This window comes from Anomalospiza imberbis, chromosome 6 (genome assembly GCF_031753505.1).
Source record: "Anomalospiza imberbis isolate Cuckoo-Finch-1a 21T00152 chromosome 6, ASM3175350v1, whole genome shotgun sequence".
NCBI classification, from domain to species: domain Eukaryota; kingdom Metazoa; phylum Chordata; class Aves; order Passeriformes; family Viduidae; genus Anomalospiza; species Anomalospiza imberbis.
The window spans coordinates 11,095,098-11,112,874 of NC_089686.1; the positions used below are offsets into that span (position 1 = coordinate 11,095,098).

Genomic DNA, 17,777 nt, shown 5'->3' on the forward strand with positions numbered 1-17,777 from the left:
CGGCCATTTTGCCACCGCGGCCGCTCCGCTCTCGCCTCACCTTTGAGAGTGGAGCGCTCCACCAGCACCGTGTGGACCTGCGGGTCGGAGAGGAACTTGCGCATATGCTCTACGGCGCCCTTCTCCTCTAGCGCCGCTTCCAGCGCCGCCGGCGCCTCGCCGCCATCCTCCAGCAGCAGCGGCACCAGCTTGCGCAGGTGCTTCTGCAGCACCGACACGTCGGCCACGTTCTGCACCGCCGAGCCCGACACCTCCATGCCGCCGTCCTCGCCGCCGGGGCCGCCGCCCCCGCCGGAGTCGGACATGCCGAGGCAGAGGGACACCGGCCGGCACCGCGCTCCGCCCGCTCGGCCGCGCCCCGCCTGAGCCCGCCCGCCGCGCCGCCAGCCCCGCCCGGCCGCGCCGCGCCGCGGGGGAGCCTGGGACGGGCGGCGCGGCCCGCCCCGCTCCGCCCCGCCGCCGCCCATTCCTGAAATCATGGAGCGGTTTATCTCGGGAGAGACCTTAAAAATTTCCCGGTTCCAGCACGCCCACCATAGGCAGCAACACCTTCTCCTAGACTAGGCTGCTCAGGGCCCCATCCAACATGGCCTAGGGCGCTGTCAGGGGTGGGCATCCATAGCTTCTCCGTGCAACCCGTTTCACTGCTTCGCCATCCTCACTGTAAAGAACGTCCTTCTAATAGCTAATCTAAACCTATTCTCTTTCAATTTGAATCTATCCCCCTTGCTCTGTCACTACATGTTCTCGTAAGAAGCTCCTCTGCGTCTTTCTCGTAAGCTTCTTTCAGTTACGGAAGGGTTCCCCGCAGGAAGCCCTTCCACAGGGGTTTTATCAGTGCTTTATTCTGGAAGGAGAGGATGGGATGTGAGCGAAAGGGTACGGCAGCAGCCTCCCCACCACTGCCCTGGCAGCAGCACCTGGGAGAGATGTGTTCTGCTGCTGCCTCCTTACCCGGAAGATAAAGCAGGCCCGAGGCTCATCTGTCCAAAGGAAAATAGTATTTATTTCATGTGAAAAATTAACCCAGAAGCCATAAGGTCAGGTGGTGAAAATTACATATTCCCGTGAAGAAAGCAGCAGGCCAACTGCAAAGCTTCTTCAGTGAAATATCTCTGCTGCTTTACATACCCAGCCCAGCCAGCTGTACTAATTACAGTTTAATCAATCTGGCATCCAAACCATTAATCCCAGTCTTTGGTGGGACTGCTTCCCAAAAGTAAAGGACATAAAAGGAGACAGGGACAAAGAGTACATCAGTGAGAAAGGGGATTTTATTAAAAATTAAATAATTTAATTTTTAAAAATTCCTAAACATCTGTTACAGCTGCCACATCTCAATGTTTGTTTGACTGATTGAGGTATTAGATGAGTTTAACTCACTGCTGCTGAGATGGACAATCCCGTTCCTCCTTGCCCAAACTACTCCCCCAGTCCTGGCTGCCATTTGGAGGTGTCTGGGAGAGGGGAGGGGGCAGTGAAGTTCCAAAGCAACTCCACTGACTCCCCAAAAGTACACTAGGGATGGCGGGTGACCCACAGACTGAAACTCCAGTTTTTGTTCATATGGAGGTAGAAAAGTTGTCCCCAAAAGAAAAGCAAAACAACCATACAAAACCGCATCTGAACCTCCCATGCAATTCCTCAACAGATACACAGGGAAATGCACAGAGACCTCCAGGCCCAGGATCTTTTCAGATGTACTGCCCAAGAAGTAAGGAGACTGGGGTGGAATATCCTGCCTAGCAAAGAAAGACCTGACCTGCAAGCCTCTACACAAATGTAACTCATAATTAAAGTGTGTATGTCCAGATAGGACACTAGAAATCTGGAAAGCCCACCCACATATCCCAGGTCCTCTATTTCTACCAAGGGGAAAAGGATGCCATGCTCAGGCAAGCTCCTAAAGCATTTATGAGTCCAATTTAACTTTGAAAAAACAGATTTCTTAAGTAATAAAATTCTCAAACATTCCTCTCTGGAAGAAAAATTGTATGTTCAGCAACTGCAAGAACCAAAACTAACAGACGTGATTGTTTTTGACGAATCTCCCCCTATCCTCCCTCCCCAGAAAGGTAATTGTTTTGATGAAGAAAAACAGTGGTAGCTACTTCCCTGAATACTCTGTTCATAGAACAGTTACTGAGACAGTGTTTAAGACAACACTCACCTATTTCAATTTTCTGAATCTAGTTTGCCCACACCTTGTAATTCTTCTACATGCAGGTTGTTTCAGGATTGTGTTTCATATAAAAAAAAAAAGTGCAAACTTTGCATGGCTGTCTGAATTCCAACAAGGCTATCCTGTACCTGGTCTTGGCTGACAGCTTTCCAGGTTAAATTAACATTCTGGATGTGGAGATGTTCATTAAAGGGGTGTTGATAATATTCCTAAGCAATCTAGGTATGTCTCAAGCGTAACTTGGCATCTCTTTGGAGGTGAGCTCAAGCAATGATTCCAAGTACTGGCATGCTCATTCTTCTGGAGCAGCCATCATCTGCTGTGCCAAACTGTCACAGAATTTCTGTAGCTTGCAAAGCAAGATACAGTATCTCACTGCTGTAAAACTGTTGCCAGGAAAAAATGCAAATAAGGAAAATAAGGAAGTAAGTAGAAGAAAGTGGGACAGGGATAGGAAATTAAAATTCAAGTAAATATTTATATATATTGCTGCTGACTTGCAGAAAAAGTAAAAACCCCGCAACAAGTCTCATCTTACTGTAGGTTTTAAAATCAGAAATGCTCCATGTGCAACAAGTCTTAAATTCTAAGTGTTAGGCCACTTGCAACTAAAAGCCAGTGTAGGTAGAAACTTTGTATTTCTTTAATCACTTCATCCTTATCTACTGTGCGAAGGGGAGCACGACGAAGGTGCAAATTAAGTAAAAGGAAACTGAGGCAGAGACAAGATAAACTAATTTTTAACATAAGTTCTCTTCTGCAGTCAAAGCCTACAGAGACATAAAGGGCTTTACTTGCTCAATCAGGGTGGAAAATAAATTCCCTTGATGTGGTTCTAGTTAATTATGTATGTCCTTTTCCTGGGCACACAGAAGGCCTGGCCCTTCTTACAGGTGTGAGAACCCACTGAAATCAGCCATCCAAAGGGCAAGATGGCCAATATGACACATCTCCCATATAATGTAACTAAAGACATGTATTTCAGAGAATCAGAATGAAAACAGGACTTGTCAAGATACAAGATTTACTCCTAGCAAATGCAATACAATGTATGTAAAAAGAAAATCTTTTTCGTAAGTTATAAAAGAAACAACTTCAGTGGGGGGAAAAAAGGATTTTTCCTATACTTAATATCAATTTAGTAGAATGTGAGACCAAAAACAAAGGAAAAAATCCCAACAAGTAACCATTAGAGCAAATCACCCCCTTTCCTATCTCTAATCCTCTTGCATCTTTAATTCTAGTGACTGTACTAGAAAAATTACTATGGCAAGTTCTTCACGCTAGCATGAACCCTCTCAGTGTGGTTTTTTGGATCACAAAAATGCCTAAAACAGCTCAAGGCAATTATGTGACTGCCCTCTCCCCTCCTCACCACAGACAGGGTCAGTGCTTACAAACCTTCCCGTGCGTGTGCAGACCTCCCTGGGGCGGCAAAGAATGCAGACCCCGCGTGCCTGGCTCCAGCGAGAGCCAGCTGCAGCCGTGCTGCTCTTCCATGAGCTGAGCAAGGAATAATGCACTGCCTTCTTTTAGCTCCACAGTCAATTCTCCCTTGGGAATTTGTTCATGCAAAATGTTTAACTACATTCAAGTTTTATTTCATAAAGACAGCTCAAGCCAAGTCTCCTCGCAGAAAAGAAACTATAATCCAGGGAGACAGCGATATGGTAATTAGAATGGCATTTCTTAATTAGCTATACACAGTCAGAGTCTCCACAATCACTGCACACAGTAAGGACAAGATCCAAGGGGCAGATGTGCTCCACTTTTAGGTGGGTGGCCCATAAAATGATCCAGAACATGGATAACCTGAAATCACAGCTATCTCCTGTAAGTACATTTGAGAGGTACATAAAGCAAATGAACATATCTCCAAACGCAAGTAATATGAGCTACACTAGCACCTTCCTTTCCAATTCTACAAAGCCAAACCATGAAAACCAATGCCAAAAAAGGCTGCTGGTCAAAGCCCCTGAGACTAATTCCCTCAGAGGAAAAAGATTAAAAGGTCATTTCCTGAAAAAGCTGGCAATGCACTAAAGCATTTATATGGAAAAAATGTCATCGCTCTCAGTATTTTAAAACATTGTATTTTGAAATGTATTTTACCCTGATTTCCAGAAGTGAAGGACTGGATCCTCAGTTGTTTCAGTATCTTGTTTTTCATTCACGATTTGATGAGTTTACTATTAAGCTCATGCAGAAAACTTTCTTTCACTACACAGACCTGACTTGTAACTCAAATCTTACATTTGTAACTCAAGCCAGTAGTCAGCTCTTGATCCCAGGCTCAATCCCCCCAACTCCCCCAGTTACTGAATGTCAGCTTCATGTGAGTAATTTCCTTAGTTCTTTTTAAGATTTTTATGGATTGCACAGGGAAGACAACTCTTATCACAGACTTTAGTTTTTCCCTATATTCTTGTCATCTGACTATGCATCAAGTACCACAATATACTCCGAAATTTTATGGCTACTTTGCTTGAAGCCAGTCAATATAGAAATGTTACAGGGGAAAAATACTATGGTATAAAAGATGCATTTTTCATATTTGTAGACTGGAGTACTACCAAATTTTAGTACTGATTGCTGTTCTACAGGTAAAGTCTGCTTTTCCTATCAATCATTCCTCCTTTTTTTCCCTACTTAATGGCCTTTCCATAATTTTGTTTTAGTTTTGTGAAATTTATGAAGTTAATTTGTACAGATAGCAGTGATAATCTGAACACACCCCCAAACACCTTGTGTTAAACTTAGTTTCATGATGAGCAAGTAAAATTCACATGTTCTTTATTTGTCCATATAATACACCTTTTTTTTTAAAGTTTTAAAATTAGATAAAAGCATATTAAATGGCAGGTGTATGAAGTTCTTCAGAAACAATGCCAGAACAAAAATTGAATTACAAAATGTTAAAAAATATGTAGGTACATTTGAACTTAACATTCCACTAACGTATAATGTTACAGATATTGTCTAATGAAAAATAATTGTGCCACTTACCTATTTTTGCTGTTTCTAGGAACTTTTTATTCTGTACATAGGACAATTCTGTACAAAATATGAAGTCTACATTTTTATTACTTATTACCATAAAACAAGGTACAATGTATGTACAATATTAAAATGAAGCCATACTAAAGCCACACTAAAAAGACACTTGTAATATTACTTTCGACATTCCTGATGTACAGGTGTAATTTTGGAAAATGGGGGAAGGTATCAGACAGAACTTTATGAAGAACAACAGTCACCAAAATTCTACTTTAATTTTTCTTTTTATTTTGGATGTATTAGTTTTAGAATTGTTTAGTACAAGATTATACGAAATATATAAATATTGATAACAAACATGCTAAACCATTAGTGATGGTAAGATTTTGGAATATTGCCTACGCAAATGTTCAGTGACCCAAAATTTCAAATATGCCTTTATAGAGAACTTGAAGCATCTAAATTACCACAATACTTCCCTTTTTTTGGTGAGTGTTTATCTTCAATAAAGAATAAAAATAAAATCTAGACAGCGAAAGATGTTCTTATATGCTGAGTATCACAATCAATCAAACACTGATATACAGTTGGGTTTTCTCCCCCCCCCTTGGATAACATAAGAACAATTCCTTTCAGCAATCTCTTGCACAGACATACTGAACACCCAAAATCAAAGGTAACTGATAATCTACCAGCTGAAGATGGAAGTTCAAACAATGGTATATCAAAAACGTAGACGTTGCTTTACACAATTAAAAAAGCACCCTTTTTCCCTCAAAAGTAGAAGGCATCTTTAAACTGTTTTCATATAGTTTATCCTAATGGTAAAGCATTTTCTTTTTCAAGTTTTACAGGAAATGTTTTCAGACACAGTGGACATTCCACTTAAAGGTTGGGCTGGTCTTTAAATTTAGGTGTTGTAAGCCAATATTTACCACTCACAATTTTCTTCCAATAGACAATGTAACAAATATTGGAAATTGAATGTTAAATGCAACCAACAAACAGCAGGCACTACATCTGCACAAGGTTACTATGAATGTCTGCTTTGAGCAATACTTTTTTTATGGATGCAGGAGATGTTATACTTCCTTAAAAAGTAAAACAAAACTATTTTTAAAGAAGCCACGTTTTTTTATCTCTTTATGCATCAAGACATTAAACATTAAGTTATATCATGTTACTGCCAGAGACAAAAGAAACTAATCACCCATTCAGAATAGCAGAACACATTTCAAACAGCTTGTAAGCAGGATAAGTAAGTCAAAATACTGGCCACCCTGAGAGAAATCAAATATTGAAGACAAAGCACTATATTTTTAAAGAGATTTTCCTCCCGTGCTTTTCCATCTACAACAAAAAGCTCATTACATGCAAGTAATCTTGTGGAATATATAGCAGCATTTGAAGATCATCAGCAACTCAGATGCATTTTCAGTTCACTTGTGAGGTGTATTTGCAGCACATGTGCTCTTTACAACAACAACAAAAATATTTTCACTGTAAAATTATGGTCACTATCTCCTCAGCTCTTAGACTCATTTAAAAAGAAGCAGAATGGAATTCAAGAGTCTGTTCTTTTTTTTTTTCTTTTTTTTTTTTTTAATTTTAATAAGCTTATGATGTTGTGTTCATCTTTCAGATAAAAACTGATGCAACTGAAATCACACATAGTATCTGCCACAGAATATTGAACTCCTAGAGCCCAAGAAAAATGCTGAGTATTAAAAGCTCAGATAAGGGAGAAAACAGTGAAAGAGTTATTTTATGGACTTGAAAAAACTTAAAATGAAATTTTATATTCAGTCTATTCCCAGTCATAGTAAACAAATTCTCATTTTAGGAAAAATTCTTTTACCAGTTCGTATCTGGAATACTGGTGCCATATTATACACTAAAGTCTGGAAGATATGGCTTTAAATATACATAAAGTATTAGGATGTGGTATATATAGATATATATTTATCTTTACCCTAAGTAAAAGAGAAATGAATTTACAGAATTCTTAGAAAGGAATGATGACTGAGGATTGTCATGAATGTTACCAGTTTGTAAGCCATGTTTTACATTACGAAAGAATAATTGTATTTTCAAAACTGCTGGTATATAACAAGACAGCAATAATGTTGGAACAACTGTAAAGCTGAGAAATCCTAGAAAAAGTTTAATACTTATAGTTGAAATAATTTTACTTCTGAAAACACACGTTTATCATTAGTACCAACTATTGGTCATTCACTTATTTAGATGGAAAGATTTTATGGAACACTTTTCTCAAATATGACTATAAAAACTGCATGTTATCAGCTAGTTGGTACTAAGACAACACCTCCAGGAAATTGTGTCCACTTGATTATTGTCAACCCAATATTCTGCAAATGGAACTGGGTAATTTACCATTGTTTGAACTACTAATCTTGAGCTGCATACTCTATTAAGTTATTGCCTACAGAAATGGGTTGAAGAAAGCTTTGACTTTGTGTGTAACTGATTGGTATGGCACAAAAAATTAAGTTCTACTGTAGAACTGAGTCCAGAAAAAAAAACCAACTTTTCCTCCAAAATAATATTTCACTGTAATAGTTTAATGCCCATCATGTGATATTAATTCATCAGCTCTGCAATGTGATTCCAAGGCTTTCATGGTATAGATATCCTGAGGCAGTTCTGACTTGCGTCGCACAAGAGGACGATCTTTTTTCTGATCTTTTTGTGCCTGAAATAAAAATAGAACAAAGTCAGCCAAACATACTAATTACTAAACATTACTTAAGAGTACTTCTTGTACATCAGTATGCTAACTTACAGGAAAAGAAATAAAATCTGGAAAAAAGTTTATACTCTCTCCTCTTTACCCTACCATCTATGCAGTTTCATGTATTAAAACAAATATTTTTGCTAAGAGGAAAACTAGAAACTATTATGAAATTCTAAGCTATTAACAATCATGACATCCCTACCATTTTATCAATGCTCTCTCAAAACCCGACAATACACCTAACAAAGTACCTTTAACTTTATAATAGTGTCTTTATGTAGTTCCCATGTCTGTCTTACCTATCCTAATTTGCTTGTTTATTCTTTTTTTTTTTTCCTATAAACAAGTCCTTATAAAAAGCTGCCAGGCTTTCACTTAGCCATTTATTAATTGGCTTGTTCAAAGTTAGTAAGTCACAGCGGTCCAGTTTTATTGTGGCAGAGCATTCACTAAAAATGCTCACAGTAAGTCTCATACAGAAAAAAAATTCCTGATCTTCTTTCTTCAGTCAGTCTGTCACCCCTTCAGTAGGGACATTCTGCAGTATTGCCAGCCTCTGGCATAAACCTTACACTGAAACTATATAGATCTTTATGTAGTTTCTCATTTCTGAAGTTGTCCTTTTGATTGCCTTTTTTTTTTTTTTTTAATTGATAACTGTAGTAGCTCTTGTTTTAACATGAACTGCTGACGGTACTTAGCAAGGGATATGTAATTGTCTGTCCTGTGTCCTCTCAAAGACTGATGCAGGAATGCTACCTAGCCTGCTTTCTGCAATAGTCTAATCCTTAATCAAATATTTTCCTGCCTGATGATCCAAACTTATCCATCCACTTGCAGGCTTTATTTTTCTAATAACAAGAATTCCTGATTTAAAACATTCTATTAGCTCTGCTAGGACAGGATCTTTCTGTTTGAAAACTTGGCTTATACTCTTTTAGTCATCTCACTTGCACATTTTGTGAGCAAGGGAAGGGAAGAAAGCATGCACTTGGAGAGATGTCTATGGAACACTTGAGCAGTTCCAACCCAAGTTTCAGAGTTTTGTTTACAGTTTGTTTATTTTCCATTAGTTTCATTATTTAAAGTCCCCACCCTTCGTTACAATGATGGGTGGTGGCAAATCAAGCTCATTCATAGGGATATGATGCAGTAGTTTTCCAGATGGAATGCTACCAATGAAGCTACATATAGTCCAAACTTTATAGCTAATGAAGTTGAATTCTTTGCAGAAAAGAAGGTAAGACCTAGATGAGGGTCCTTGGTTTTAGTCTGGGCTCACATTATTGTTTCTGCATTTTATATTGTTTAATACTGGCCCAAATCCTCAAACTCTTCCAGCAGCTGGGACTGGGAATTTTGTTCTAACTTCTTGTCCCAACTACTAGCGCAGAATTCTACTCTGGCTGCTTTTCTTCCAGAACTGATGCTGGAGCACTCAAACTTAGGAAGTAGGAATTTTAATGCTCTCTGGCCAGGACAGAAAGTGAACCACAGTCTCATAAAACCTGAGCAAATAGTTAAGTGTTAGGAAATAGCAGAGTCAAAGATGAACACCAGTATGATCAACACAACTCTAAAATTAAGCAGTACTCATTTTACTAAATAACTTTGTATGCACATTTCTCCACTAGAACTGGTTCTAGGCTCTGGAGCAATTGAAAGAAGGCCCCTTTCTCCCTCATGTGGGCCTGGCTAAGCTACCCAAGGTATGAAGAAAGGCAAAGGTTCAGAAACTTTATTCAGCCCAGTGCTCCTCATTAACTAGCTCTATCCATTATTCCTATTCAGGGGAATACTACTCTTGTTCATTGCCCTGGAGAGGGATGTAATTCAGCCACCAAGATTTATATGTAATGCACAGGGATCCACAACATACATAAGAGTTTAAATAACTGCAACCCCTGAGTGTGCCTTACAGGTATTCCAGCATTTCTTTTAATTCCAACCTTCACCCAAACACCATATAACAAATAATAAGTAAAATATAATATTGCAGGATAATTACACTGAAATTTTAACAAGTAATTTAGGAGTAGGTAATTTAACAGTAATTCAGAAGGTTAGGCTGACCACATGCTTATTTTTATTAAATGGCTTACTGGGTACACTTGTTCAAATTAACAGACTTTACCTCCAAACTCAACTGTTTTTTCTGGGTCCAATTCTCCAGTCTTAGACTTTGCTGGATTTACACAGATTTATATTGAGCATTAACTAACAACAAAAGGATGAAAATGACCTCGAGAGTCCTCGCCCTGCAGTGGGTAATGGAATCTGACAGACGGTAAACTGAGGAAGAAGATCCATGAGTGGGCAAGACACACACTTTACATATTTTTTTAAAACACAAGAGCTTCAACCATTATGAAGGCTTGAATAACAAGCAAAAATATATAAAATATAATCAGATTCTAGTACTGACAAGCTTTTCTTATAAAAAATCAAAACCATTATATTGAGAAGAGACTAGAACATGATGTAGATTTTAGCTATAGCTCTCACTATCCTTGAAGCATAATCATTGCTCTCAAAATGACACAAAAAGCTATTCCTAAGTGAAAATAAAAACAGTTTCCAAGAAGGAGAAACCTTAAAAGAGACTATGTAGCAGATTCACAGGCATTAGAAACATGACACTATTTCTGGCTGCTAGACTATCATTTGAAAGTAGCAGCCCTGGTGAAGCCTATTAACGAAGAACAAATGGCTACGGGGCTGAAAGTACAAGCCAAGTTTATGATTAACAGTCACCTACAGAAATTAATGAATAAATTGGAGCACTTTGCTATCTTCACAAGGCTTTACCTGACAAGCCTCTTCTTTCACTGTCTTTTTCAGCGTCTGCAAATCTTCAATTAAAGGCCCGTCTGTTTCCATTGCAACAGGACTGTTCAGCAAACTCGTGTCACTGTATGTTGGGTACTAATAAAATGCAAAATGTTAAAATAATCATTCTCAGTCATAATAACTAAATACTAGGAGTGTATTTGAGCATTTGATAAGACTAGTTATTTGAGATTAACTTCAGTATTTTATGCTTCCAGGGACTAAGTAATAGATTTTAGAATTGAACTCCAATACTTTCACACTTGGCAGAAATACCCTGATGAAAAATACAGTCAGCATCAAAAAAAGATGGTTCAATTATCTGAGACGCAAATTTAAAATACTCAGATTCTGTCAGTATTGCATGTCTACCTTGGCAATCTGAAACCTTATTAATACATTGTCAAGTGCTCTGTGAACAATATAGTAATTCAAATAAAATCATTTTACTTGCTGATGCAATTTTGTGTTGGAAGAAAAAAATACACTGTTAAAAGACCAAACACACCTAATATACATTTAATATAATTTCAAACCAAAGCATTAAACTTTTCTGTCTTTGGAAAGAAAAACAATTATAGAAGTATTTTAGGAATTAAAAAATCCCAAAATCTTTGTTGTCCAGTAATCTCAATACGTCGGATCTTATTTTAATTCAGATGAGGTGTATATAGTTTTGAATTCAGAACTTATTTACATGCACACACAGACTTTTTCATCAGTTTTTCCTCATAAGTATTTTGGTATCTGAGTGTACCAATAACTTAATGCAAATACGAAAAAAAATTAAAAATCCCCTAAGAAGGATTTAGCAAATAAAATTATAATGATTTTAAATCTTAAACTGTGCTTTTGTGTCATGCAGAATCAGGAACAGCTCTGAACAACAAGAATCATCAGTTACTAGACAAATTAAGAAGTTAATAGACATTCCAGGAAAAAAGAAACTCCTAAAAATCCACTATCTAGAGCACTAAAAGCATTTATATCCTTATGTCAATTCAGTGGAGTATTCAGTAATTTGTATTGTAAATTTCTTCCAAATATTAGCTTTCTTCAAGCTGACTATGCAGAACATACTGTATACAGATGGTATAAACCAGTATCAGAAAATGTATTTACAAAATGTTCCTTGGAAAGAAAAGGAAATTGATACTGTAGAACTCTGAATATTTTCTATAACTCAATTCCCTTATTTAGCCAAACAGATAATAGCTCATCAGTTGTGATAGCAAATGACCATGTATATCAATTACTCTTCAAGCAAGGTTTTTGTATGACTTATGTCATTAATGTTTTGTCACTCAATTACTGCATTCATATGAACAGTCCTTTTTGATTCATTTAATTGATCTGTTGTCAACTGACATTTTATTTATTTTAATATATTTTACTTAAGCAGTTCAGTAATTGTTCCCTGGCAAATAACCCAAGAGGAAAAAAACATTTACGAATTTCCTCTTCTTAGAAGAAGAGATTACTTCATACTTTCTGTTTTAAAATAGCACTGAGATCAGGAAGTGTCCCACTTCTGTTTACAGAGTACCATTTCTCCCACTACTTTAAACTCAGCTAGATGGTGTTGGAAATATACAGTACATTTAGTTTCTTGCTACAGTATAACAGAATTCTGGCTGTGAAGTCATTTAAATGTTTGAAGGTTTTTCATTCATAGCAGAAAACCATATGATCGAGCTAAAAGAAAAATGGCAGCAATCTCCAAACAAATGAAGGGGGTAGAGGGGGGACACCTAAGCCAAACCATTTCCTTCTTCCATAATTTCAAAATCCAATGAAGAGTCTAAAGGACCTTTGTTTTGTTATCATAATTTGAGTACATCATTAATGCTAGACAGGATGGCTCCTGCAAGAAAGACCTGAGGAGCAGGGTCACCAGCAGACCAGCCCAGTGCAAGTATGAGAACAAATGCACCAGCCAAGAACGTACAATGTGAATCCATTTGACACGAAGGAAAACTGACCAGTCAAACTCACAGTGTGCAGAAAGATCTCTTTTTGTAATATACTGTTTGCAAAACAGCTTTTCAAGAGAAGCCAATTATGGCCTCTATATTTTTCCATAATTTTGCACAATAACTTTTCAAACTGCAATAGGGTATAAGTCCTATTATAAGGAAAGGAAAAAGTACTTCATATCATACTTTTCAGAAACCTTTTTTAAAAAAAATAATTACTTGCACAAGAGAAAGGTTACAAATTTGAAAAGTACTTTTATTGTGTATCTTTCATAATACAATTGGTGAAATTCCTTTATTTCCATGATCAGTCAGACCTGTTTTCCCCACTGATATTTAACAAAATTAGAGTAAACATGATCATGTTAATCTTTTCTAAATACCTGGGGATTTGATTTGGCTAGATTTTCTATTTTAACCCATGCTTCTTCCCGTTCCTTCAATTTTAGCTTCTCTCTGGAAAAAAAATCATATAGAAGTAAAAGAATTCAACAAAATAAATTATTTAGCTATAGCTGTTTGAGTCTAGTGTCCAAAACACCACTGTTGACAGGATAATTTGCATCATATCAATTCCCATGATCTCAAATCAACATTAAAAGGGAAAAACCTCAAGATTTTCTCATGAAAGCAACAAACTGGCTGATACTAGTTTATCTTTAGCACACGTACATTGTTAAAAGTAAAAATTAAAATAGAAAGGAATTTTGATCTAGGCTGAAAGCACATTTGTGTTTTATTTCTAATATTAGAATGCTATATCGGTAAATAAGAAGTTAATAGCTAACCATGAAAAGGGCAGAGAATTTTACTTGTCAGCCCAATGGCTTCAGGTAATAGGTTAAAGGAAAAGGCACCAGAGACATTTTGAATTGAACTCGAACAGAGAAGTACCCAACAAAACCATGCTCATTCTAGAGAACAGCAAGCCCAGAGGGATTACATAAATACCCTTTTTATTTTAATAAAGTAGAAAAAGTTTGTGGTTTTATGCCTAATGCAATTTGAAAATGTAAAATCTAGGGTTTGTTTTCCTTTCTTTCTTACACATAAACATCTTCTTGCAGAGACTAGAATGATCACCTGTCTTTGTAGGCTGGTAGAATTTAAAATAATTTTGAACTAAGAGTACTAAAACTGCTCTCAATGCACAGCGCAGATGATCCAAATGTCAAGAAAAAAAGGAAGAGCTGTTCTATCCAAGCACATACACAATTTGCCTCTAGCTCTCCATTAGATTAATTCAAGATGGGAGGTAGGAACCCTTTAACCATCCCCTTTTTCAGTTCTGATGTGGTGGGAAATTTTTCATTCTGGTTTTGTGTTGCTAGCTCATCACTCAGCACTGCTTTAGTTCACACTCAGAACATAACCCAAAAACATTATAAAAATCAGAGAAGAAAATTTTGATTTCTCATTTAAAAGGGGTTCCACTTACTTGCAATCAGGAAAAAGAGATTTACAGTCTTTTTTTGAAGAGCCAATGCTCATACTTTGTCATCTATAAACACACAAACCTTAAAAATTTGATACAGTACAAGATCATTTCTTGAATTCTAGTAAGGAACTCCAAAACTTGGACCAATCAATCTACACTGAGAATCTGTACTACTTCCAGTATATAATTTTAAAACAGGTGTCTAATCTGAACCATTACTTGAAAGAATCCCTGATTACTTTGAAATTTAAAATAAAATTCAAATCCAGGTATTTTATATCCAGTTAGTGGGTAGGTACCCACTAACTGCTTCCAACCCCTAAAATGAGACGTAAACCATTAATACTTCTGACTTCTCTATCTCATTTTAGCAGGATTCTTCCATCAAATAAAATCTGTACTAGAAACCTGCACTACAGTAGAATAACAACTTGATTTCAGGTAACTTCTATAATAATATGAAGATATGCTAACACACAACACAATGCTGGAAAATACTGGGAAAGTATTTTGGGACAAACTGAGTGACAATATGAAAGGAAGTAACACTGGGTAAATAAAGCATGCAAAAATAAACACAGGATGTGAACTAAACTGTTCAACAGATCCTCTACACTGGGCTCCACCATTAGCAGTGTCCCTCTCAAAAACTCAATTTTTAGGAAGATGGTGACCCCAGAAGTATTAGGTCTAAGCCTACATGAGACGCCTTATTGTTAAGAAGATTTACAATTCACATACAACAAGAAGCTTCAGCAAGTCAACTTTGAGACTGCTGGAATCAAATGGGCAACTTCCCACTAATGACACAGTGGTTTTTCAGAGCTAAAGCGCTCTGAAGAAATTACTCAAGAACAGACAGACACACTGACATGAAAACTTACTTCAGTTTTTCTGCTTTAAATTGCTGTGTGCAGTCATCGAACAGTTTTTGGTTCATCTCCATGAAGAGTTTCAGAGCATTGTATATCAAGCCATGTATTGTCCTATAAGTAAAACTTCTGGTTGAAACTCAGAGTACTTTAAACTTTGAAATCTACTTTTTCTGGTCAACAGTAGCCAATAGCCTACATAACTGGAAAATTACATCATTTCAGAATAAGTGGAAATAAAATTAATTAGTGGAAGTTTCAATTTACTCACAAGAGGCCTAACACAAGTACTAAAATTACCAACTTTGAATGCAGTTCTCCTACTCTGTAGTACTACTCATAACTTACACTTCTGACATTTGAACTTCACTCTTAATACTACATGTATCAATACAGGCCTAGTTGTGAAATTTAGTACCTGACACTAATCCCATAAGGGTTAGTAGAGAAAATGCAGTATGACATTAAAGATCTTGATGTAAGTAACTTACTGGCAACATAAATTGAAGAAAAAAAGAGTTAGTAATTAAAAGGAGTGCAAAAAAGACCCCATTCCTTTTGAAAACTGCCACACAGCAACAGCACTCAGTTCAACACAATTGTGCCAGAACTCTTAAGAAATGTGTTAGAAAAATAAAGTTTAAAACATCACAAAAAATATACAAAACCAATCTGCTTTACGAGGCACTTTTACAGATGAATTTACAGCTCCAGGCTATAATGTACTGCTGCTCAAAAAGCAATCCGTTAAATGATTACTTTCTGTTGTATATGGAGTTACAAGGAGTGCAGCTGTACTGGTAGCATGACTTTTACTCAGAATAAAATGAATGCATGACCTTGAAAGTCAGAAAAAATAACCAACAGCAACCCACATTTACTATGTACAACTGCATCACTGAATTGAAATTTTATTAATGAGCACATTATTTGTTACTGCTTGCACCCAGCGACAGTAAGCAACCACTTTAACATCACTTTATTTTCCATTTCTTTCCCAGTGTTTAATTGCAGACTGATTACTCATTCTTGGCCAGCCCATCAGCAGTCCTCAATTCACAGCTAGAGCCAGACTGGGATACTGTCACCATCCCAGCAGTTGCACAATAGCTCAAACAAAGAGGCACTTTACAATGGAACAGCTGCAGAAGGGAGCTGACCAGGACTGTTTTCATGCGTAAGTACTACGTTATTGTGGGGGAAAAAGTGAAAATAATCAATGGAGAAAGAAGAAAAAAAGCAACAAACAAAAAGAAAATAAAAAGAAAGGGAAAAATGATCTGATCTACAAGATAGTTCACTAGAACGTAGAAGAAATGCAAATCAGCAAATAGGTTAGTGATCAGAAATCAAAGTTAGTCTTTAGAAGTATCTGAACTACCGATGAATACCGAATTTGCTCCATATTTACAGAAGAATGTGATGGATTAGATGCACTAAAACACTCTTTCTTGTTTAATTAAAAAACGAAAAACTATCTTCCACAGTTCTTAATACTTCCTAAAAATTGACACCAATAGCCTCTTTATTCAGCAACTTCAATGTCACAGAATAAACAGCTCAACACACTGTTAAACTAGCAACTCACAGATCCAAACTCTTAAACCTACAACTACACATAAGTGAAGTAGCAGAAATTTGTACAAGTGTTTCTTACTTATTCCAATGCGTCTTTGAATTCCGGTACAAGGATGGAAACATGATGGGTAAAATCTTTGCCGCATTATCACTAATTAAACTCATAATATATTCATTATTCCAGTAGTATAATGCTCGCTCTGCAACCTAAGAGAACACGAAAAAAGGAACACTTCTTCAATCTCTTACAGAGCAAATAATTATAATATTTGGCAAATATAAGGGAAAGGGAAGAAAAGTTGCAAATCAGACTTGGATTTTTTAGTGCTAATGAGAGTCATGGAGCTGATGGAGAGATGGAAAAGCTGCTTTTTACCTTGCTAGGGACATGATTCAATCTATAACCCATGAACTCTGAAATTCAAGCAAAGAAATACTTTCCAAAAGAACCAGTATTTGTAGAACTTGTATTACAAGTACTGAAATGCAAACACTATACTGAAAGGGTTCAGGTACTTCTGAAAACACTGAGTTTTTCAGCTTTTTTATGGTAAGCATAACATGGAAGTGAATCACGCAACATGAATGCACATATTGCACTCTTGAAAAGAAACAGTAAAACTAATGTTTGGATCCCTGTAACTTGACATAGAATTGAAGACTTCTTTGCAACAAATAAAATTCATTATGGTGAATAACACATTACAAGTCTGCTTTACAAAAATTCTGGTATCATTGTACATGCAGTAAGTACTGACCTGGAAGTGTGGACTGGACACACATTTGGCTAGCTGTCTGAAGAGAGGTTCCATAACTTTAACAAATTCAGATGGCTCAATAACATCTAAAATTTCTTCTAGTTCATTTAAAAACATGACTTCTTTTGGACTGTGAGTCTTTGGCCAGTATTTCAGCAGTGCCATTACCACCTGTAGAGACAAAGATAAAATAATTTCATGATAATTTCACTTTACCTTGAACTCAATTATAATGCATTAATAAGTCTGGTATTTTAATAAGAACACAAAATTCATGATTTCTTGTCCCATGTCACAGCAGTAGTAATCAGACATGGTTCAGTGCCACAGCAATAACTGTTGAGAGGTCTAAACTCGCTTCTTCAGAAAACAAAGTTATACATCTATAA

General features: G+C 36.9%; 2 protein-coding genes across 3 annotated transcripts in view; both read right to left on the minus strand.

Moving 5' to 3' along the window:
• The window catches only part of DYNC1H1 (dynein cytoplasmic 1 heavy chain 1), a 45,006-nt gene extending 44,637 nt beyond the window's left edge, over positions 1–369 (minus strand). The window contains exon 1 of the mRNA XM_068192398.1: positions 41–369. Coding sequence (XP_068048499.1) covers positions 41–305 — 265 coding nt within the window. The 5' untranslated portion in view covers positions 306–369. The remainder of the gene's footprint in view (positions 1–40) is intronic.
• Positions 370–4,958: 4,589 nt separating this feature from the next.
• The window catches only part of PPP2R5C (protein phosphatase 2 regulatory subunit B'gamma), a 73,782-nt gene continuing 60,963 nt past the window's right edge, over positions 4,959–17,777 (minus strand). For both annotated transcript variants that reach the window (XM_068192375.1, XM_068192377.1), the window contains exons 11-16: positions 17,389–17,559; positions 16,710–16,837; positions 15,065–15,166; positions 13,126–13,198; positions 10,746–10,862; positions 4,959–7,895 (exon numbers count right to left, since the gene is read on the minus strand). In XM_068192375.1, coding sequence (XP_068048476.1) covers positions 7,764–7,895; positions 10,746–10,862; positions 13,126–13,198; positions 15,065–15,166; positions 16,710–16,837; positions 17,389–17,559 — 723 coding nt within the window. In that variant the 3' untranslated portion in view covers positions 4,959–7,763. The remainder of the gene's footprint in view (positions 7,896–10,745; positions 10,863–13,125; positions 13,199–15,064; positions 15,167–16,709; positions 16,838–17,388; positions 17,560–17,777) is intronic.